A 23,852-nucleotide genomic window follows, 5' to 3' on the forward strand; every position below is an offset into this window, starting at 1 on the left:
GTTCTCCATAACAGAACTATTTTTTTCTTTTTTTCCCTTTTTCACAGTCTACCACTAGCTTATGAACAGAATTATTTTTAAAGCACTGTCTTCATGGTATGATCTCAAAATTGTAAGTGCCCTTCAACAGAACTTTTTAACCCCATGAGTAAGGTAATTAAAGCTACAAGTGACAATCCAGTTATTGATGCTGTCAGACAGACAGACTACAAGAGTAGTTTTGTTACATGCTATTTTTGATTAAGCACTGAGTTGTCAAAATTGCAATGGTTACAAAACTAAACATACTCTTACCATACAATCTAGCAATCATGCTCCTTGATAGTTACCCAAATGAGTTGAAAACTTACGTCCACATAAAACCCTGGACACAAATGTTTACAACAGCTTTATCTATAATTGTTATAATTTGAAAGCAATCAAGATGTCCTTCAATAGATGAATGGATAAACTGTGATATATCCAAACAATGGAATATGATTCAGCACTAAAAATAAATGAACTATCAAGCCACCAGAAGACATGGAGGAACCTTAAACACATATTACTAAGTGAAAGAAGCCAATCTAAAAAGGTCACACATTTGTACAACTCCAACTAGATGACATTCTGGAAAAGGCAAAACTATGAAGACAGTAAAAAGATCACTGATTGCCAGGAGTTCAAGGCGAAAGGAGAGACGAACAGGCAGAGCACAGAGGATGTTTAGGCACTGAAACTATTCTGTATGATACTACAGAAGTGAAGATGTCTTTACACATTTATCAAAATTCATACAATGTACAATGCAGAGTGAACCTTAATGTAAACTACAGACTTTGGTTGATAATGACATGTCAACATGGTTCATCAATTATAACTGTGTGCCACAGTGGCGCATATGTTGATGATGGGGGAGGCTAAGTGTACAGGTATAGACAGGGCATGGGGGACCTCTATTTTTTTTTTTTGAGACAGAGTGTTGCTTTATTGCTTAGACTGGAGTACAGTGACATGATCATGGCTCACTGCAGCCTTGAACTCCTGGGCTCAAGGGATCCTCCCACTTCAGCCTCCCTTGTAGCTGTGACTATAGGCATGCACAACCACGCTGGGTAATCTGGGTTTTGTTTGTTTGTTTTTAAGACGGAGTTTTGCTCTTGTCACCCAGGCTGGAGTGCAAAGGTGCGATCTTGGCTCACCACAAACTCCGCCTCCCAGGTTCAAGCCATTCTCCTGCCTCAGCCTCCCAAGTAGCTGGGATTACAGGCATATGCTACCATGCCCAGCTAATTTTATATTTTTAGTAGAGACGGGTTTCTCCATGTTGGTCCGGTTGGTCTCAAACTCCCGACCTCAGGTGATCTGTCTGCCTGGGCCTCCCAAAGTGCTGGGATTACAGACATGAGCCACTGTACCCAGCCAACTTTTGCTTTTTGTAGAGATAGGGTCTCAATGTTTTCCAGGCTGCTCTTGAACTCCTGGGTTCAAGTGATCCTCCCACCTTGGCCTCCCAAAAGGCGTAAGCCACTGCACTGGCCTCTCTGCACCTTTTATTCAATTTTGTTGTGAACCTAAAACTGCTCTAAACAATAAACTCTATTAATTTTTTTAAAATTGTAATGTTAAATGTATCACATTATTGCTTAAATCCAAAAAAACTGAGTTAATCAAAATATTCAAGTGTTCTCTTTTATCATTCTTTCCTTAGAGGAAGGGACATGCAGAGGACCTTTCTTCCATAAACATATAGGGTTTTTTTTCTTTAGATGGAGTCTTGCTCTATTGCCTAGGCTGGAGTGCAGTGGAATGATCTCGGCTCAATGTAATCTCCGCCTCCTGGGTTCAGGCATTCTCCCACCTCAGCCTCCCAAGTAGGTGGGATTACAGGCGTGCGCCACCACGCCTAGTTAATTTTCCTTTTTTTTTTTTTTTTTTTTGTATTTTTAGTAGAGACGAGGTTTCACCACATTGGCCAGGCTGACCTTGAACTCCTGACATCAGGTGATCCACCCACCTTGGCCTCCCAAAGTGCTGGGATCACAGGTGTGAGCCACTACACCCGGCCCATAAACATATATATTTAATCAGAGCTTTAATGAAATAGGATGGAAGTACTGAATTTGTGAGTATCCTTTTTGTTTTTTTGAGACAGAGTCTCATTTTGTCACTCAGGCTGGAGTGCAGTGGTGCAATCATGGCTCACTACAACCTGTGCCTTTTGGGCTCAAGTGATTCTCAGGCCTCAAGCACTCAAGTAGCTGGGATTACAGATGTACCCCACCACACCAAGCTAATTTTTGCACTTTTAGTAGAGACAGGGTTTTGCCATGTTGACCAGACTGGTCTCAAACCCTGGCTTCAAGTGATCCACCCACTTTGGGCCTCAAAAATGCTAAGATTACCACTGAACCCAGCCTGTGAATATCCTTTAAATAGGATTATAAGGTATTTGCCTTGGACTAAATTTTCAGGAAGAAAGATCAAAAGATAGTTAATTCTTTCATTTCTTTTGACTATATTTTGACTAAGTATTCCTAAATATTACTTGTGGTATTCAACAGGGTCACCTTTCAGCCAGTTTTAATCACTGTAACAAGACTCAAGCCTTGAATAGAACTCAAAGTATGCTGTGCACAGAAGACAACTGAAGAAAGCACAAGAGCCAATATCCATATAAATGAATGTTCACCTTCAACAATAATTCTGTTGTTGTTGTTTTTGTTTTTGAGACAAGGTATGGCTCTATCGCCTAGAGTGAAGTGGTGTGATCTTGGCTCACTGCAATCTCTGCCTCCCAGGCTCAAGCCATCCTCCCACATCAGTCACCCAAGTAGCTGGGACTACAGGCGCACGTGCCACCTTCTGGCTAATTTTGCCAGCATTTTTTGCAGAGACAAGGTTTCACCATATTGCCCAGGCTGGTCTCAAACTCGTGAGCTCAAGTGATCCACCTGCTGTGGCCTCCCAATGTGCTGGGGTTATAGGCGTGAGCCACAGCGCCTGGCTTAACAATAATTTTTTGAATATAATTTACAACAACAAATTATTGCTTAACTAGACAAACTGCATAAAATCTATTTTAAATGACAGCCACTGTTTTTGTGAGGAAAGATGGAAACTCACTGCTATGGTTTAGATATCTGTCCTCCCAAATTTCATATTGAAATGTGATCCCCAATGTTGGAGGTGAAATCTAGAGAGAGGTGTTTGGGTCACGGGGTCAATCCCTAATGAATGGCTTGGTGCCACCGTCCTTTCAGTAATGACTTCTCCCTCTATTGGTTCCTTGATTATTAAAAAAGAGTCCGCTATGTCCTCTCCTCCTCCTCCCTCTTTCCTTCTTCCTCCCTTGCCATGTGATCTGCACACACAGACTCCCCTTCACCTCCCACCATGAGTGGAAGCAGCCTGAAGCCCTCACCAGAAATAGATGCCGGCCCCATGCTTCTTTCAAAGCCCACAGAACAGTGAGCCAAATAAACCTCTTTTCTTTACAAATTACCCAGCTCCAGGTGTCCTTCCATAGCAACATAAACAAACTAAGACACTCACTCTCACTTTCTTGGGGCCATAAATTGCTACGAAAAAGAACTTTTAAACTGTGCATACATGTGGATCTAGCAATTCTACCTCCAGGAATTTAGCCTAAAGATTATAAATGTACACAGAGATACAGCTAGACATTAGGAACATGACCTTATCCATAATAGGGAAAATTTGGGAACAACCCAAATATTCATCAATTGGGAGTTAATTATTAAAATCATAATAAAACGGAACACTAAGCAGCCATGAAAAGGTGAAGGAGTATTCAAGGTACCAATTTGGTAGTAAAAATAAAAAATTATACAACGGTATATGATATGATCTTATTTTGATTAATATGCATGTGTTCTGTGTAATCACACCAAACTGTTAACACTATGAGAACATAAAATTACAAAGGATTTTTACTTTTAAGTTATAGAATTAAAAACTTATCCCAATATACAATTCTTCTGAGATCAGAAAATAAAGACTTAAAAGCAAATGTAGTTAAAATATTAATCACAACACTGCATAAAATTCCAAGATAATGAAACTCATAAATGTTCAAGAATAGAGAATTGAACAAATTGCAATGTACTCATACAATAAGACACTATACAAGCATTTAAGTAACGATGTAATACAATATTTACCAAACTGAAGAGATGTCCATGTTATATTGCTAAGCTACAAAAAAAGTCATATAATACATACTGTAAGATCCCCTTTTTAAAATAAATATCAACATGCCCATATACAAAAGACTAGTAAAATAAATACATCACTGCATGGTATTATAGATTACTATTTTCTTCTTTTCATTTATGTATATCGTCTCCATTTTCACAGTGAATATATGCCTATTAGTAAGAGAAAATCCAATGAATATCTTTTTTCCTTTTTTTTTTGAGATGGAATCTCACTGGTCACCCAGACTGCAGTGCAGTAGCGTGATCTCAGCTCACTGCAACCTCCACCTCCCAAGTTCAAGTGATTCTCCTGCCTCAGCCTCCCGACTTGCTTGGATTACAAGTGCCTGCCACCATGACCAACTAATTTTTGTATTTTTAGTAAAGACAAAGTTTCACCACGTTGGCCAGGTTGGTCTCAAACTCCCAACCTCAAGTGATCTGCCCACCTTGGCCTCCCAAAGTGCTGGCATTATAGGCGTGAGCCACTGCACCAAGTCCTAATGGCTATCTTTTGTTTAAAAAAATTAACAAAGATTGTCATGCCTAACCTACTTTCAGTTAAAATTCTGTATAAATAAAACTGGGGTTTGGGTAGTGAGAATACTTTCAGAATGGCAGAATAAGAAACTCTGAAAATCTACTCATCTATAAAAGCAACAAAAACACTGACACAAACTATCAAAATCAACTTTTGGAACTTTGGAAATTAAAGTCTTTCAACAATACAAAAAATGTTTCTTCGAGAAAGGTAACTGAATCTAGGAAAGAAAAGCAAGCTTGAGATGTCTGTGTTCACCTTAATCCCATCCCTCTCTCCCAAGTTCCTTAAAACCAAAATCCCTGAAACTGTTAACAGCTGAGAAAAACAACAGCTTAGCAGCCACTGGGCAAAGGGGGCGGGGGAAGGAAACACAGAGTTTCACTGTTGCCTAGGCTGGAGTGCAGTGGTGTGATCTCAGCTTACTGCAGCCTCCACTTTCTGGGTTCAAGTGATTCTCCTGCTTCAGCCTCCCAAGTAGCTGGGATTACAGGTGTGCACCACCATGCCTGCCTAATTTTTGTATTTTTGGCAGAGACGAGTTTCACCATGTTGGTCAGGCTGGTGTCAAACTCCTGGCCTCAAGTGATCTGCCCACCTAGGCCTCCCAAAGGAAAAAACAAATTTGGAGGTCCCTAAAAGACTGATCACCTGAGCTGTCTGGCAAATTGCTGAAAAGCTCCATTCTCAGGGCTTGTCTTTATCTGACCTGACTCAGAGATCACCCAGTGTCAACAGCCCTGTACTCAAAGCATTTGCCAAACACACTGAATAGCAATCCTTCAAGATCACAGCTGCCTGAGGTGACATTACCAACCGGGGCTACTAAAAGGCTGATCGGAAACTTAAAAGGAAAAACTGGAGAGTGGGATGTCCACAGGGACTTTGGAAAGCTCCAAAATATTCCTGGAAATCTAGAAGGCCATATGCCCAGGGCTGTGCACAGGTCCAGGAGAGACCTGAGAAGGCCCTAATCACTCGCTGGCTGATCTTAAGGTTCTGTGCAAGCAGGAAGTAAAAGTTAAGACAAAGTGTAAACTGCGAAAGAGGCCAGACACAAGGCCATGTATTATATGATTTGTTATGTAAAATGTCCAGAAAAGGCAAATACAGAGACAGAAAACAGATTACTGATTGTCAGAGGCTGGGGGCAGGAAAAATGGGGAGTGACTGATAATGAGTATGGGGCTACTTTTGGGGACGATGAACAATTCTGGAACTAGACTTTGAGTGGTGCTTGCACAACTTAAGAATACTAAAAACCACTAAATTATGTGCTTTAATATAATAACTTTAACAATAACTTTTAGGCTGGGCGCAGTGGCTCACACCTATAATCCTAGCACTTTGGGAGGCTGAAATGAGATGATTACTTGAGCCTAGGAGTTCCATACCAGCCTGGGCAACATGGTGAGACCCAATCTCTACAAAAAATGTTTAGAAATTAGCCAGGCATGGCGGTATGTGCCTCTGATCTCAGTTACTTGGGAGTCTGAGGCAGGAGGATCACTTCAGCCCAGGAGGTCAAGGCTGCAGGGAGCCATGTTCACACTACTGTTCTTCAGCATGGGCAAGAGTGAGACCTTGTCTCAAAAAACAAAACAAAACATAACTTCTGTCATATGTATATTATACTTTCATAAGTTGTTATAAAATTAAAAACTTTAATCAGCCTTGTAAAAACCATAATCCAACATTGATAGATGTCATCCTTCCTCTAAATTTTTAACTGGTGATGTTTTGAGGAATTAGTTATTATGAATTTGAAAATAGTATCCATACAATGCATACTTATGAAAACTTAAGACATATTTACAGTTTTAGACCTTATTTCAATTTTCCAAACTCTCTTTCAATTATATTTTATCACAGATAATTTTAGATGAAGTTTAAGAGTTCTTATTTTTAACAAGTTTCTTCCTGTTTACAGATATGTATTGAGAGATAATTATAAAAGCAATACAGATATACAGTAGAAAATATAGAAATACAGAAAACACAAAGAAGAAACTAAAAATCACTCATGGTTATCATCCACAGATCCAACCATTTTTAAGATTTTGGTTGGCCGGGCGCGGTGGCTCGAGCCTGTAATCCCAGTACTTTGGGAGGCCGAGACGGGTGGATCACGAGGTCAGGAGATCGAGACCATCCTGGTCTACACGGTGAATCCCTGTCTCTACTAAAAAATACAAAAAACTAGCTGGGCGAGATGGCGGGCGCCTGTAGTCCCAGCTACTTGGGAGGCTGAGGCAGGAGAATGGCGTAAACCCGGGAGGTGGAGCTTGCAGTGAGCCGAGATTGTGCCACTGCATTCCAGCCTGGGCAACAGAGCGAGACTCCGTCTCAAAAAAAAAAAAAAGATTTTGGTCTATAGCTTCCAGACTTAACTTTCTTTTCAAATGTTAGCATAATATGGGAGAACAATTCAAAAATACATGAATATAAGAAAACAAAAATATGTGTTCAATGCCCCAAATCCCCAAATATACTTACAGTTTTGTCTCCAATAAAGGTAAGGTTTGTTCCATTCTCCTTAGCCTTTAAATATTAAAAAATAATAATAATTAATTCAGAACTTCTTGTTTTTAGCTGCCCAAGTTCCTGTAGCCTCTGCCTGAGCCTGCTCCCCAGGTGCAGCACTCCCTCCCTGGAGATGTAGCAAGCATGGGTGTCTCCTGCACCACCAAAGTTTTTACTGCACTCTCAGAAATATATAAGGAAAACAATTACCTCCTGTTTTTCTCCTAAAAGAGGCAGTCGATGCATAAAATCTCCAGAAAAGCTCTATAAAAGAAACACAAAACTAAAAAAATTAAAGGTGTGTAAATACTAGAAGAAAAGTGTAGCTCAAAATACAAAGAAATGGTTAAAACAAAACACCACACCCTAATTAGTAAATATAATAACACAGCATCAGTAGACGAAACATTTCCAATTAACCACAAACAAGTGAATAAAACCTTGCTGGGAACTAGAAAATAGCATCAAACCAAAATGGCCTTTCAATTTTTCTATGAGAATAATAAACATTTAAGAATGACAAAGTCTTAGATATAGGATGTATACTTAGGATAGAAGAATCTTAGATCATTTCCCCTCATTTTACAGGTGAGTAAAATGTGGCTCAAAACTACAAAGCTTTAGACAAAGAAATAGGATTTAAACCTAATTTTTTTTTTTTTTTTTTGAGTCGGAGTCTGGCTCTGTCGCCCAGGCTGGAGTGCGGTGGCTGGATCTCAGGTTTACGCCATTCTCCTGCCTCCGCCTCCCAAGTAGCTGGGACTACAGGCGCCCGCCTTGTCGCCTGGCTAGTTTTTTGTATTCTTTAGTAGAGACGGGGTTTCACCGTATTAGCCAGGATGGTCTCGATCTCCTGACCTTGTGATCCGCCCGTCTCAGCCTCCCAAAGTGCTAGGATTACAGGCTTGAGCCACTGCGCCCGGGCTTTTTTTTTTTTTTTTTTTTTTTTTTTTTTTTTTTTTTTTTTTTTTTAAAGGCGGAGTCTTGATCTGTCGCTCAGGCTGGAGTGCAGTAGTACAATCTTGGCTCACTGCAAGCTCCACCTCCCAGGTTCAGGCCATTCTCCTGCCTCAGCCTCCCGAGTAGCTGGGACTACAGGTGCCTGCTACCACGCCCAGCTAATTTTTTTTGTATTTTTAGTAGAGCCGGGGTTTCACCGTGTTAGCCAGGATGGTCTCGATCTCTTGACCTCGTGATCCACCTCTCTCAGCCTCCCAAAGTGCTGGGATTACAGGCGTGACCCACCGCGCCCGGCCTAAACTTAATATTCTTGACACTTAGGTCTGCTGTCCCTTGCACCGTACTACATTTCATGCCTGTAAAAAACTACACTAATTATCTTTCTTACCAATTATCGGTAGATGACGCATTCTCCTTCCTGAGTAATGAGATTGTGTAATTCAACCTGTTACATTAGACTGGAGGAGGAGAGGAAACCTTACCAATAAGCCAATACCCCGGAAAGATTATAGCACATCTAAAAGTAGTCAGCCTCAGGCAACCAGAGGCAACAGGTAGCTTTCCATAATCGAATCCAGGAAAGACCAACCAACCCTCCTAGTCTAAGGGATAAATTTGGAAAACCAACAGAAAACATACAAACTACACAACATCACACTGTTTCTAGTTTTCTTTACCATTCTTTCACCATCTTAAAGCTATTTTCTTTTCCCTTCAAGATCATAAAATCTAAGTTATAATAAAAGCTGAACTCTTCCTTCAATTACCAATTACTTCATCTGCTCATCAACTATCAATTTTTTTTTTTTTTGAGACCAAGTTTCACTCTCATTGCCCAGGCTGGAGTGCAGTGGCACGATCTCAGCCTTCTGGGTTCAAGTGATTCTCCCACCTCAGCCTCTCGAGTAGCTGGGATTACATGCCTGGATAATTTTTTTTTTGTATTTTTAGTAGAGACAGGGTTTCACCATGTTGGCCAGGTTCGTCTTGAACTCCTGACCTCAGGTGATCCGTCCACCTCAGCCTCTCAAAGTGCTGGGATTACAGGCCTGAGCCACCGTGTCCAGCCTCAATTACAATTCAATGATTAAACTTGTCTTCTTAACAATAAACTTTACTTCCAGTAATTTGACAGTTCAAGGCAAGTTGCTAAATATTCCAAAACGATTTTTAAATATAGTAAGGACAAGTATAGATGATAATTACTATAACTATTTTTAACACATATAAAACTTTTCTATCAAAAAATTGGTATTAGATTACTATTTCTAAGACAAAATTTCCTATCAGAATCCCCACTTACATTACATATATGTAAGCGTGAAAAATATGATTATTCACATCTCTCTCTTTCTACAAAATTAAGGTGTGAAATTGAACTCTAAGACAATGATGATACTCTTCTGATTTCAGATCTATAGCAGTAAAATTTTAAAAACCTGATTTTTCTAGGAACATATTAAAGAGGAGACCAGAGAATTAAAAATATGAGGTTTTAAATGTCTATCAACAGATGAATGGAAAAACAAAATGTGGTACATACATACCATAAATCATCATTTAGCCTTAAAAAGGAATGAAATTCTGATAATGCTACAACATGGATGAACCTTAAAAACATTATGCTAAGTGAAAGAAGTCAGACAAAAAAACCACAAAAGTTGTATGATTCTATTTATATGAGGTATCTAGAATAGTCAAATTCATGGAAAGTAAAAGAGTGGTTATCATGGACTTGGGGCTGGAGGGTGGGGAATTTTTGCTTAACAGGTACGCTGTTTTAGTTTGGGATGATAAAAGTACTAGACATGGGGCTCAGCCCGGTGGCTCACAACTGTAATCCCAGCATTTCAGGAGGCTAAGGTGGGTAGATCACTTGAGGTCAAGAGTTCAAGACCAGCCTGGCTAACATGGTGAAATCCTGTCTCTACTGAAAATACAAAAGAATTAGCCAGGTGTAATGGTGTGAATCTATAGCCCTAGCCACTTGGGAGGCTGAGGCAAAAGAATTGCTTGGACCCTGGACGGAGGTGGAGATTGCAGTGAGCCGAGATTGCACCACTGCACTCCAGCCTGGGGGACAGAGCGAGACTCTTCCTTGGAAAAAAAAAAAAAAAGTACTGGAGATATGGAGATGGGTTGATGGCTGCACAGCAATGTGAATATACTTAATGCCACTGTATTACACACTTAGAAATGGTTAAAATGGTAAATTTTATGTAGTGTATATTTTACCACAATAAAAAAAAATGGGGGTTTACTTTTTACACACAAAGGAAAATACAATCTCTCTTTGATGAGTATGTAAGTGGCTTACTATGTACCTATCAGAACATGCTTCCACTTACTTCTACCAAAAGAAATACTTGAGGAGTGGGAAGAGAATACAGCCAAAAATACAGACATTCCATCTTTTACCTATTCTATTTATCTCCAACCACTTGCAAAGATTACCTGTGTTTTAAAGAGTTCACTGCAGTTCTGGAACAATTTTGATGACGTTTGATATCTCCCAGACAAGCCTCTTTTTTCCTTAAGTTTTTCCAAATACATCTCTACTTCTTCTGCCTGGAAAAAGAGATAATACAGAGTAGTTAATTCACCTTTCAAAAAATAAGATATAAGAGCACAACAAATAGTTCACCTGTAGTACAAATATAATTTTGAGTTTGCTATTTTAAAAATGAACAGCATCAGAGAAAGGCTCCATATAAAAGTATCTAAGAACCGAACACTATTAGACTCAAGGGCATAATTCTAGTCTTTGGTTCACAAGGCACAGTTCTACTAACAATTCTGAGTAGACTGGGAAACTGCCAAAGTGTAGAGGGTTTTGTCACATTAAAATATATTTAAAAGAGTTTACTTGACCAAATTAACAACATCAACAAAAAGATATTCATGCTCATAATCTAAGAGCGAGCACAAAATTTGTTGCAAGCACAAAACAAAGACAATCTTTTTTAAAAAATGCAAATAGGGAGATAGAAACAGAATGGAAAAGGTCTGAACAATTCAACTCAGAACTCTATATATGTACTTTTTAAAAAATTTTTATTTTAGGTTCAGGTATACATATGCAACTTTGTTACACAGGTAATCTCAACTCACAGGGGATTGTTTCACAGATTATTTCATCACCCAGGTACCGCCTAGTACTCAAGAGTTATTTTTTCTGATCCTCTCCCTCCACCCTGAAGTAGGCCCAGTATCTGTCGTTCCCCTCTTTGTGACCATGTGTTCTCATCATTCAGCTCCATCTTATAAGTGAAAACGTGATATTTCGCTTTCTGTTCCCGTGTTAGGTTGCTAAGGATAATGGCCTCCAGCTCCTTCTGTGTTCTCACAAAGGAAATGATCTCTCATTCTTGTTTATGGTTGCATATGTACTGCATTCTTTTTTATGGCTGCATACGTACCACATTTTATTTATCCAGTTTACCACTGATGAGCATTTAGGTTGATTCCATGTCTTTGCTATTGTGAACAGTGCTGCAGTGAACACACGTGTGCATGTGTCTTGACGGTAGAATGATTTATATTACTTTGGATATATACCCAGTAATGGGATTGCTGGGTCAAATAGTAATTCTGTTTTTATCTCTTTGAGGAACTGCCACACTGCTTTCCACAGGGGCTGAACTAATTTACACTCCCACTAACAACGTATAAGCATTCCCTTTCCTCCACAACCTTGCCAGCATATATTATCCTTCGACTTTTTAATAATAGCCATTCTGATGTGAGATGGTATCTCATTGTGATTTTGATTTGCATTTCTCTAATAACCAGTAATACAGAGCCTTTTTTTCATGTGCTTGTTAGCTGTATGTATGTCTTCTTTTGAAAAGTGTCTGTTCATATCCTTTACCCGCTTTTCTATGGGGTTGTTTTTTGCATATAAATTTAACTTCCTTATAGAGGCTGAGGCTGGATATTAAATCTTTGTTGGATGCATAGTTTGCAAATATTTTTTCCCATTCTGTAGGTTGTCTGTTTACTTTGTTGATAGTTTCTTTTGCTGTGCAGAGGCTCTTAATTAAATCCCATTTGTCAATTTTTGCTTTTGTTGCGATTGCTTTTGGCATCATCATGAAATCTTTGCCACTTCCCATGTCCAGAATGGTATTGCCTAGGTTGTCTTCCAGGGTTTTTATAGTTTCGGGTTTTACATTTCAGTTTTTAATTTATCTTGAGTTGATTTTTGAATATGGTGTGAGCAAGGGGTCCAGTTTCAATCTTCTGCATATGGCCAGCACAGTAATGCGACACTATTTACTAAATACGGAGTCCTTTCCCCATTGCTTGTTTTGTAAGCTTTGTTAAATGTCAGATGGTTGTAGGTGTGCGGCCTTATTTCTGGGCTCTCTTTTCTGTTCCACTGGTCTTTGTGTCTGTTTTGGTAACTGTAGCCCTGTAGCATAGTTTGAAGTCAGGTAACGTGATGCTTCCAGCTTTGTTCTTTGAGCAATACATTTTCAGTGCTCAAGTATTCTGGATTATGGCAATTCTCAAAAGTGTGGTCGCTGAACCCTTTCACAAAGTCTAGGTGGTCAAAACTATTTTCATGGCCAGGCATGGTGGTTCACGCCTATAATCCCAGCACTTTGGGAGGCTGAGGCAGGTGGTTCACCTGAGGTCAGGAGTTCGAGACCAGCCTGGCCAACATGGCAAAACCCCATCTTTACTAAAAATACAAAAATTAGCCGGGTGTGGTGGCAGACACCTGTAATCCCAGCCACTCGGGAGGCTGAGGCCAGAGAATCACTTGAACCTGGGAGGCAGAGATTGTGGTGAGCTGAGATCACGCCACTGCACTCCAGCCCGGGGGGACAGAGTGGGACTTCGTCTCAAAAAAAAAAAAAAAAAAAAAATAGTATGCTATTTGACTCGCAATGATATTACGAAAGCAATAGTGGGTAAAACTGCTGCCCCTCATCAGGAACTAAGGCAGTGGCACTTAATTGTACTAGCAATCATATTCTTCACAGTCACAAACTGGCAGTTGTTAAAAGTGCCAGTTTTATGTAAGAATATCCTTGATAAAACAGTAAAAATTATTAATGTTATTAAATCTGGACATTTTGAGTACCTGACTTTTTAAATAATCTAGGTGACAAAATGGGAATTATGCAAAATACAATAAATTGTTGTCCTGAGATAAAGCACTCTGCAACTGCTTTGACTTGTAAGTTAAACTAATCATTTTTTCCATGAAACACATTTACTTGAAAGAATGACTGAAAAACTACCATTACTCAGACGTGGTTGTTTGAGAGATATTTCTCTGGAGATGGGCAATGGAGGCTGTCACCTCAAGGAAGACAACTGACAGTATTCACTGCCAAAATAAAATTTGAGATTTCAAGCAAAAACTGGAATTGTGAAGAACTTGTATCTGCTACACTGAATTTAACTCCTTCCAAAACTTAAGAACCTACTGATGAGATGAAGAGAGCAGGGGATAGTTACGAACAATATAAGTTTTAGCTAAATGTGAAATGAGTTAATATTTAGAAAATGTATGCCGGGCGCAGTGGCTCACGCCTGTAATCCCAGCACTTTGGGAGGCCGAGGCGGGCGGATCACAAGGTCAGGAGATCGAGACCACGGTGAAACCCCGTCTCTACTAAAAATACAAAAAATTAGCCAGGCGCGGTGGTGGGCGCCTGTAGTCCCAGCTACTCGGGAGGCTGAGGCAGGAGAATGGCGTAAACCGGGGAGGCGGAGCTTGCAATGAGCCGAGATGGCACCACTGCACTCCAGCCTGGGCGACAGAGCTAGACTCCATCTCAAAAAAAAAAAAAAAAAGAAAATGTATATAATTCAGTCAACTACTATGTTCTAAATGACCAATAAATGATGCTACAAGATCACACACAGGTAAAAGATACATTCATAGCAGTGGATTTTTTTCATCAGAGTACAAAAAAAGTTCACTAATATTTCAGATTCCACATTGCAACTAACCTTTAAAAACTTCCACTTGTTGAGTTTTGGTACAGAATCAAAAAAGAATATCCTCAGTTATCTGAAAAGGCCATTAAAACACCATTCTTTTTCCCAACTATGTATCTGTATGAGGTCATTATTTTCTACACGTACTTAAATCAAATTATTGCAACAGACTGAGTGAAGAAGGGAATGTAAGAATCCAGTGATCTTCTGTTATGCCAGATAGTAAACAAATTTACAAAAATACAAAACAACCCTACTCTTTTATGTAGTTTTCTTGGAAAAACAGTTATTTATATTAACATGTAATAAGTTTATTATTGCTACTTTAAAATTAATAAATATTTCTATATTTTCTCAGTTACAATTTCTAATAGCATAAAGGCTTTCTGGAATCTGCAATAATTTTTACAAATATGAGTTCTGAAACCAAAAAGTTTGAGAATTGATGGTCTGCAAATTGGGAAGCATGTGTTCTAGTTCCAGCTCTCCTCCTCCATAGCTACATGATACTCTTTCCTCTATGAAATCAAGAGACTGGAACCAGATAATCACTAACGTCCAAGAAAAGTCTGTAATTTTATGTTCGTTACCTTGAAGTTGTAGATTTCATTGTAACAATCAGCACTTTTCAGATACCAGGTTATATTCAAAGACAGGTCACAAGGTTCTCCATCAACTATAAAAGAAGAAATCTTTGTTAACAAAAGATAATTCCCCAACAAAGCATTTTTCCTAAACTGTTAACCTGCATCCTATTTATTTCCTACCCTAAACTGAGATACTCAAAGACTATCCTCTCTCCAAACATAAGGTATTGAAATAATATAGCAAAAAAAGCTGGATATTAAGATAAAAGTATTGTTGTTCATAGAAAAATAGCAGGTAGGCAGTTTTTAACCTCTTGAAACTGTGGATATATTTTTATGCCATAAAGTTCTAACTTCTGGATCTCTATTGGGAAAAACCTGGGAGTGATAAAGCAGTCCTAAATAAAACCAGTCTTCTATTATTTAAGCATTTATTGAGCAGGCTAGGTGCAGTAGCTCACACCTATAACCCCAGAAGTTTGGGAGGCCAAGGCAAGGGGATCACTTGAGCCCAGGAGTTCAAGACCACCCTAGGCAACATAGTGAGAACTCATCGCTACCAAAAATGTTTAAAAAGCTAGGCATGGTGGTACTTGCTTGTAGCCCCAGCTACTCAGGTGAGGGAGGCAGGAGGATCACTTGAGCCCCGGAAGTCCAGTCTGCAGTGAGCCATGATGGTACCACTGCACTCTAGCCTGGGCGACAGAGCAAGACCCCGTCTCGAAAAACATAAATAAATAAATATGGCACACTGTTAGGCCAAAAAGGGAAACGAGTGGAAACAAATTATTAAGACCCTTCAAAACGCTAGTTGAGACAAGGAATAACAAAATTAGGAATGCACGTCACAGGGCAATATTCGTAACTGTTAAATGGTGTTAAATGATGATATACATAATAGTGGATAATAGTTCCACTGAGAGCATAATTCATATCTTGGACCTTGAAAGATATCAAGATAGAACAGAAAGAGCAATGAATGAAAAGCAAACATGGCTGTGGAAGGTAGAAATAGCAAAAGCAAAGATAAGAGTATCAGATTTTTTTTTCAAAGCCTACCTTAGAAGAGGCCTCAAGGAAGCTCATGTTATCATGGAAGCTTCATAGAACTCATTAAACACAGTTTGGAACACAGTATTCTAATGAATCAAAACATTATTCTGAAGACTTGGGAGGGTAAATCTGACTATATGACTGATTAGCTGGAGGAAGTCAGTATTCGCTTTTATCTCTGATTCTAGCTGTGAAAGGAAAAATATACTAAAGACTCCCTACTTTATACATATGTGACAAAAATAAACATGACTGCATTTAGGAATCTACTTTTGGTTCATACTAAAAGATGCAATCTAATTATAAGCTTCCTTTTTTCTTTCTTTTAAACTGTTTTCTCAAAATAATTTTTAAATGACCAACACATTTTCAAAGGATTCTACTAGAATGTTCAAAAATTTAACTTGTTGGATAGAATTTATGGAAATGGTAAAAAGCAATCAGGCTATGAACTATTCAAAAGAATCCACAGAGATAAAATTAACTAGTAAAAAGCCCCTAAGAACACATCCCCCAAACAGGAGACTTGTAAGGAAATTTGGCAGCAAAAATACTGCTGTTTATGTTAAAAGACAACATTTAGAACCTTAAATGAATGGTTTTAAGAGACAATAAAAATGGTTACAGCTGTTCCATGGAAAGCTATATACCATTCCCCAAAAAGTACAAAATCAAAGACAACTGGTAAATATGAAAAAGCACAGGAATAACAAATAAAAAGATAATGTAAATGTTAAAGTGTCTCAGGCTGGGCATGGTGGCTCACACCTGTAATCCCAGAACTTTGGGAGGCCAAGGCAGGCAGATAACTTGAGGTCAGGAGTTCAAGACCAGCCTGGTCAATATGGTGAAACCCCCATCTCTATTAAAAATATAAAAATTAGCCGGCATGGTGGCACACGCCTATAGTCCCAAGTACTCGGGAGGCTGGGGCAGGAGAATCGCTTGAACCTGGGAAGCAGAGGTTACAGTGAGCAGAGATCGCGCCATTGCACTCCATCCTAGGCGTCACAGTGAAACTCCGTCTCAAAAAACAACAACAAAAAATAAAGTGCCTCAAATCCTCCAAAGACAATGAAATATAAACACTTCAAAATATGCAGTTGGGGCCGGGCATAGAGACTTATGTCTGTAGTCCCAGTTACTTGGGAGGCCGAGGTAGGAAAATCACTTGAACCTGGGAGGCAGAGGTTGCAATGAGCCAAGATCACGCCACTGCACTCCAGTCTGGGTGACAGAGTGAGACACCATCTTAAAAAAAAAAAAAAAAAAGCAGTTGGTTTAACTTGGCAAAACACCACTAGATCAAACTACAAGTGAAAAAAAGACTGGACCTAATAAGAAAATAGAACAGCAAACAGGCTGTCAGACCATTCCAAAAGACAAGGGTTCCTAGGTTACCTAGTAAACCAATCTCACAAGGCCAGGGTCAGAGTAGATTTGATCTAAATCAAATGTGAGTCATTGGTCAGGAGACTGATTATATATGCATGGACATAGCATATATTCTTCAGAGAAATTCTACCTGCTGCTTTCACTCCCACTAGAATGTAAGCTCGATGAGGGAAGAATATTTTTCTACCACTTCCCTGTAGTCTATGCAATAAGTAATAGTTACTTACTCAACAACTGAAAAGAATAAAATCATCCAACTATGACTTACAATTTTGCACTTCCGTGAATACAGTATGCATAGAAACACACATCTATCATCAGGATTTTTATCCCTCATCTAGAAATAAAGCTGCCCACGATCAATTATTCTGTAAATTAAAGCCAGTTTCAGAACTAAAAGGAACCTTTATTTAACAGACAATGGGATACTTTAGATTCAGACACAGTCATTTTTCCACTAAACAAACCAGTTTTGTTCTACATTGTTTCTATTTCTTGATCATATCTGAGCTTCCTCTTCCAAGGCAGTAAAACACTCCTTTTGTAAATAAAAGATCTACTAAATATATTCCTTCACAGCCAATGACCTGACAAACCTAGGTCATGTTTTCAGTAAACATTTAACAAGCACACAAGAGTAAAACCTCTTTAATCTACACAAAACAGATTAAAACAACCATGCAGGGAATCAACCCCAACATAATCACAGTCATGCACTACGTAACATTTCAGTAAATGAAAGACTACATATACAACGGGGGTCCCATTGTAATATCGTATTTGTACTCTACTTTCCTATGTTGAGATATACAAAAACTTACCATTGTGTCACAACCACCTATAGTATTCAGCACAATAACATGTTATACACGCTTATAGCCTAGGAGCAATAGGCTGTTCCATACAGACTAGACATGTAGTGCTATCCAGTTTTAAGTATGCCATCCAGTTTTAAGTATACTCTACGACGTTTGCACGACAAAAATCACCTAAGGATGCTTTTCTCAGAACGTATCAACTGTAAATGTAATTCGACTGACATGTGACTGAATATTCAATGTGTATAAATAGCACAAATATCAATATATGTAATGTATATAATGTATATATTAATATATAATATATAACAATATATAAACATATAATATATATATAGCGTATATACGCAATGTAAACGCCAGAAAAACAGAAGAAAACAAAGTTCACACGAGTACTTTGAAGATGATTCAGTGAAAGGACCTTAGTAATCCTAAAAATATTTATACCTAGATAATGCCAGACTATTAGATTTCAGAACTTTAAAAATAGGTAATTTAAAACATTACCTAGGAATTTTAAAAATTCAAATTAAAACTTCATGAAACTCAAAAACTCACACTTCAGGAAGATAGTGGTATTTCTGAAGAGGATCTTTCCAAAACTAAAATAATTTTTCCCCTGAAAAGATAAAGGAAAGATAATTAGCCTCAGATGGCTTCAATTACCAAAGCATCATATAACTAAGGCTGCTAGAAATTCCAACTTAACTTAAAATCTTTATGGGATGTACCCCTTAATCAGTTCATTCCCTTTACTCACCAATCACTGCTCAGAATAACCAATCATTTTTTCAAATGAACTATTCTGTGTGCAGATAACCGGAGTTTTATTTTTCAAATCTAAAAAGACTTAAGTATTAACCACTTTAGTAATAAGCAAAAACCTAACTGAACACCTGAAAATCTTCACCACTGAACAAAAGGTATAATGTTTGCCATATACAAAAGTCCAAATAAGATTTGGACATTACAATCGGTGAGCAGGGCAGAATGAAACAAAAAGGGCAACGGAAGTTTAATGGGGCTAATGGTTTTCAGCACTTCCTCCCTGCATCTGGTTTTTGTCTGCTCACAGGACTACACCTGTTACTGAAATAGGGTTTAAAATGGGTAAGGGGCAGAAAGGGTCAACCCATGTAGTTATTTATCCCAATGAAAGATTAGCCTTACCACATTAAATTTTAAGTACTATTTCTTCCATTTTAACCACTCCCACGTTAAAACACATTTTTAAAATCTCTATGCTTTCTAGTTACACAGCAAAGCTTAGAATAGCCATTTCAAAGTTGAAGCGAAGTCGAATCATTTCGTAAGCAGGATTACTCAGGGACCAAGAAGTGCAGAGGAAAAAAAAGAAAGAAAGAAATGAAGACTCTATTTACGTATCTTTCTTATCCAACCCGGGGGCACTGGATTCTGTGAAACATAATCTGAAACATAAACAACTCTCCGTTTGTACATCAAGTTTACATCTCAAGTCAGACACTGAAAGTTCTGTTTTTCTGATGAGATGCCGCTCCACCACTCCTGTCTTGCTGAAGTGGTCCTGACATTCCCGCTAGCCTAATCAGTGCGCGGCTTTCCCCTCCAGGGAGGTGGGTCCCAGTTGGCCAGCCACACAGACCATCCCGGCAACCACACCCCTTTTGAAGAGACTTTTGCGGAACCTTCATGGACCCCTTGGGCCGCCGTAGCCCCTCCCCTTGCTCCTCTAGGTTCAGATGCTAGTGAAGTGAATACTCACCGACGGTATCGGAATTTGCCACTTGGACCGGTCGGCAGCAGCTACGGGTGCCGGTCCCGCACTGAAAAGCGACAGTGGTGACGGCTGAGCTCCCAGAAGCAGAAGAACGACAGGTAACACCTGAAGCCACGCAGCCGCCGCCATCTTCACAGCCGTGGAGTGCCTACCGAAAGCATTTCACCCTCTTCCGGTTCGTCCCGCCTTCTTCCGGCTCTCCTCTGGGGGCGGGATTATCCGGGTCCTGGAAACGTCGCGGGGCTGGTTTGCTGTGCGACGTAGCGGCCCCTCCCTCAGACAGTCGTCTTTGCGCCGTGAGACTTTGGACCTACTGCGCAAGCGTCACTCTGTTGGAACCTAGTCAGCTGGGTTTGGGAGATCGCTACATGCCAGCCCGGCCTGAGTCTTTTCTCTGTCCCAGCCCTTAAAGGTTTTGGGACCAGGCAGGCACCCCGTGCAGGATTTGGCTCTTTACTTCTCCCGCTCGCCCCAGCCCCTCATACCTTATAAGTCAGTGTCAGACATTGGGGCCAGAAAGTCTGGAAAAGCACTAAGTCTGGCTGCTCAATTGGCGTCCAGCAGTGAGTTCTCCGGTTTGGGTGGTATTTAAGCAAAGGCTGGAATTCGGCGGTGGTGGAGTACACGCGATTCCTAGACTGGGTAGTGTAACAACCTTCAAAGGCCCCTTCTAGCCCTGAAGAGTACGATGCTGCAGTAGAATCTGGCCGGAGACCTAACCTCCAGCAAAGACCCGGCCGGCACTTGCCACTCTTAACCGAAAACGGAGACAGAGAGGGTCAGTTTTCAAAATCTGTGGCGTGACCCCGCCACTGAGGTAGATCTGTAGATGCTTCGTCCCAGTCGGGGAGGCCGTCTTGGCATTTCCCGGTTCACACGCTCTTGATTTTTACCCGCTAGGACTCATTGCGTACACGCCCTCACCGCTGGCCAATTTCGGTTCCTAACAAAAGCATGTTCCTCCTCAGCCACCCATAATCAAGACAAATTTGCCAAATAAATCATTGTAGAAACGCTAGTTTGGGCCTGAAAAATTCCAGGAGCAAGAGTCAAGATTTGTCACTCCATGAGGATCGGGAGGGGACTCCCTTTCCAGAAACTTGACGGTGAAGTGCTGGTTGTAATTTTAGAAAGACATCCAATCGTCTTTTTAAAAAGATCGCCCAGGGCGCTTGTCTTGAGAGCTGGGAGCTGGTCGGAGTGACAGAAGCCATGGAAGCAGCTGAGAAAGAGGAAATAAGGTAAAGGCCAAGTGCTTCTGTAGCCAGTGACCCCAGGGTCCCTAGAAGCGGGGAATAGTACCTGAAAGTACCTGAAAACATTTTGGCTTTGAAGATTTCATTGATTGTTTTTAATTGCACTTCTTATTTGCGTATTTGGTATTTGCTCATCTTTATCTTTTCTCTCAATTCGCAGGGAGTTAGTTGATATTAATAGCATCTTGTAAAATACTTTCAGGATGGTTAAATAGGCCGGGTGCAGTGGCTTAAGCAGGTAATCCCACAGCACTTTGGGAGGCCAAGGCGGGAGCATCGCTTAGAGTCCAGGAGTTCGAGACCCCCTCCCCGCCCCCTCGGAGTCCCAGCTACTTGGGATACCAGTGGGGGGATGGATTTGGAGGCTGCAGTGAGCTGTGATCTTGCCACTGCTTGGGCAACAAAGTGAGACCCTGTCTCCAAAAAAAGGGATGGTTAAATAATATTGACAGTGGAAAAGTTGCAATCAGAACTCTAACACATGAATTTCAGGCATGTTGCTTTTCAAGTTCAACTATAACCACCCCCTTCCTATGTCATCCCAGAGTTAATTCTTCAAAGCTATAAAAAGGAAACAAAAGATTCTCCAATCTTTGTACACTTGATTAAAATAAACTGGGCCGGGTCGCTCATGCCTGTAATCCCAGCACTTTGGGAGGCCTGTAGGTGGGCAGATTGCTTGAACCCAGGAGTTCAAGACCAGCCTGGGCAACATGGTGAATCCCTGTCTCTACAAAAAAATTTAAAGTTAGCCAGACATGGTGACGTGGGCCTGTAGTCCCAGCTACTCAAGAGGCTGCGGCAGGAGGATAGCCTGAGCCCAGGAGGCGGCCCGTTGCAGCGAGCCAAGATCATGCCACTTCGCTCCAACCGAGGCAGCAGAGCGAGATCCTGTCTCAAAAAAATTTTTTAAATAAAATAAACAGACAAAGACTGAGTTCAGTGGAGGACAGTTTTTTAGTATGGCCAGGTATATATGCCTGGGCTCGTTTTCATAATATTTTGACATTTGTGTTCAGTCATAGCTTTCTACGTAATCATGGACATGCTGACTACAGATGCATTCAGCCACACCGGTGCATGAAAGCCAGTGTTATTTTTTTTCTTGTTATAATCTGTAGTTGTTTTAATCAGATGGAGGCTAGTTTAAATACATATACTCAAACTGCAGTATACACATACATCTCATTCATGTTTTATTCCAGAAACGGCTCTTCTGGAAACTTGGTTTTAAAAAAACATGGCCCCTAGATTGTCACCTCATCTTAAAAAGCAAGAAATTCCCCTTCTATGTCTGTTCTGTTCTTATTCTAGCACCTTGCACGTCTATTAAAGCATTTGTCAGCTTGTATTGCGATTTTTTTTTTTTTTTTTTTTTTGAGACGGAGTCTCGCTCTGTTGCCCGGGCTGGAGTGCAGTGGCCGGATCTCAGCTCACTGCAAGCTCCGCCTTCCGGGTTTACGCCATTCTCCTGCCTCAGCCTCCGGAGTAGCTGGGACTACAGGCGCCCGCCACCTCGCCCGGCTAGATTTTTGTATTTTTTTATTAGAGACGGGGTTTCACCGTATTAGCCAGGATGGTCTCGATCTCCTGACCTCGTGATCTGCCCGTCTCGGCCTCCCAAAGTGCTGGGATTACAGGCTTGAGCCACCGCGCCCGGCCTGTATTGCGATTTTTGGTAAAACTCTTACTGACGGCTTGAGCACAGTCCATGTCTTCCTCTGAGCCCAGCACCCAGGAAGAGTATTCTGCAAATATTTTGTTGAATGAATCTGTGGGTGGGTTATGGTTGTTAGTCCGTCTGGTTTGTTGGTTTTGGTTTGTTCGTTTTGGGATGCTGTTTTGGCTTTGCTCCTTCACATTTTACTTTTGAGTCATAACCTTCAGTCATTATTTCAAAAGAATATGTCCTGTTAAGTGACAGTGATCTTTTCCCATTACTCTCGGAGTAATCCCAGAACCTGATGCTTTGTTGTTTACCTCAGAGGATTTAGAAAAGGCTATTGTTCTGCAGCATAATGTGCTATTATGTTATACTATGACCGTGACACAATTTTGCATTGCAGAATAGACGCCAAAGGTTTATTCTGCATGTTTATACTGTAGTTAGAGAAGGTACAAAAATTGGACTCACAAGCCCTGTGTAAAATAAATTTCTCAAAATGTCATTTTATTTAGCGTTGAAGATGAAGCTGTGGATAAAAACATTTTCAGAGACTGCAACAAGATCGCATTTTACAGGTAAGGAAGATAAATATAGTAACCAGATCAAAACATTTCTTGACAGTATTTCAAAATTGATACTTATTAAATTTTTTAGAACTGATAGACTTTCCAAGGAAAGGATAATTTAATAATTAAGGAAATCGTCAGACAGGAGACTCGCTTTTAACTTTATACATTTACTCCGGAAGTATTTAAATTTTTCGGTAAACAGCTATTTTATTTTAAAAGCCAAAGTATTTTTAAACTAGTTTTTAAAATTTGATGCTATGAATAGATACACTTTTACATGGTTCAAAAATAATATAAAGAGGTATACATTGAAAAATGTTACTTCCACTCCTATCCCATTCTACCCATTTCTCATCTTGTCCCAAATAACCAAATTCCATCATTTCTTATTTATCTTTCTAGTATTTCTTTTTGTAAATACATGTATTTTTATATTATTCCCTTTCTCTTTTGTTATCACCCCTTTCTTATACCAAATAGGTTTTTTTTTCCTGTTTTATAGTTTGTTCTGAGGAGGAATTCATATGAGTGCATGGAGATTGCTTCCCCTTTTTACAGCTGCATAATA

The 23,852-nt window shown here is 39.9% G+C and overlaps 2 protein-coding genes across 8 annotated transcripts in view; one reads left to right on the top strand and one right to left on the bottom strand.

Annotated features, from left to right (window-relative positions):
• Positions 1-20,108, bottom strand: part of TMEM87A (transmembrane protein 87A) — a 65,351-nt gene extending 45,243 nt beyond the window's left edge. For 2 of the 5 annotated variants that reach the window (XM_010367027.2, XM_030930429.1), the window contains exons 1-6: positions 19,779-20,077; positions 18,593-18,653; positions 14,772-14,857; positions 10,678-10,791; positions 7,474-7,527; positions 7,237-7,281 (exon numbers count right to left, since the gene is read on the bottom strand). In XM_010367027.2, coding sequence (XP_010365329.1) covers positions 7,237-7,281; positions 7,474-7,527; positions 10,678-10,791; positions 14,772-14,857; positions 18,593-18,653; positions 19,779-19,922 — 504 coding nt within the window. In that variant the 5' untranslated portion in view covers positions 19,923-20,077. Of the gene's footprint in view, positions 1-2,873; positions 4,961-7,236; positions 7,282-7,473; positions 7,528-10,677; positions 10,792-14,771; positions 14,858-18,592; positions 18,654-19,778 lie in introns of those variants that run through there. The other 3 variants (XM_010367028.2, XM_030930431.1, XM_030930430.1) reach the window with 3 other exon arrangements.
• GANC (glucosidase alpha, neutral C) overlaps positions 19,855-23,852 on the top strand; it is a 95,805-nt gene continuing 91,807 nt past the window's right edge. Inside the window, exons 1-3 of one of the 3 annotated variants that reach the window (XM_010367025.2) lie at positions 19,855-19,968; positions 20,924-21,034; positions 23,228-23,290. In XM_010367025.2, the coding sequence (XP_010365327.2) occupies positions 21,006-21,034; positions 23,228-23,290 (92 nt within the window). In that variant the 5' untranslated portion in view covers positions 19,855-19,968; positions 20,924-21,005. Of the gene's footprint in view, positions 19,969-20,181; positions 20,572-20,693; positions 21,035-23,227; positions 23,291-23,852 lie in introns of those variants that run through there. The other 2 variants (XM_010367026.2, XM_030930424.1) reach the window with 2 other exon arrangements.

This window comes from Rhinopithecus roxellana, chromosome 5 (assembly GCF_007565055.1).
Source record: "Rhinopithecus roxellana isolate Shanxi Qingling chromosome 5, ASM756505v1, whole genome shotgun sequence".
In the NCBI taxonomy this organism is placed as follows: Eukaryota; Metazoa; Chordata; class Mammalia; order Primates; family Cercopithecidae; genus Rhinopithecus; species Rhinopithecus roxellana.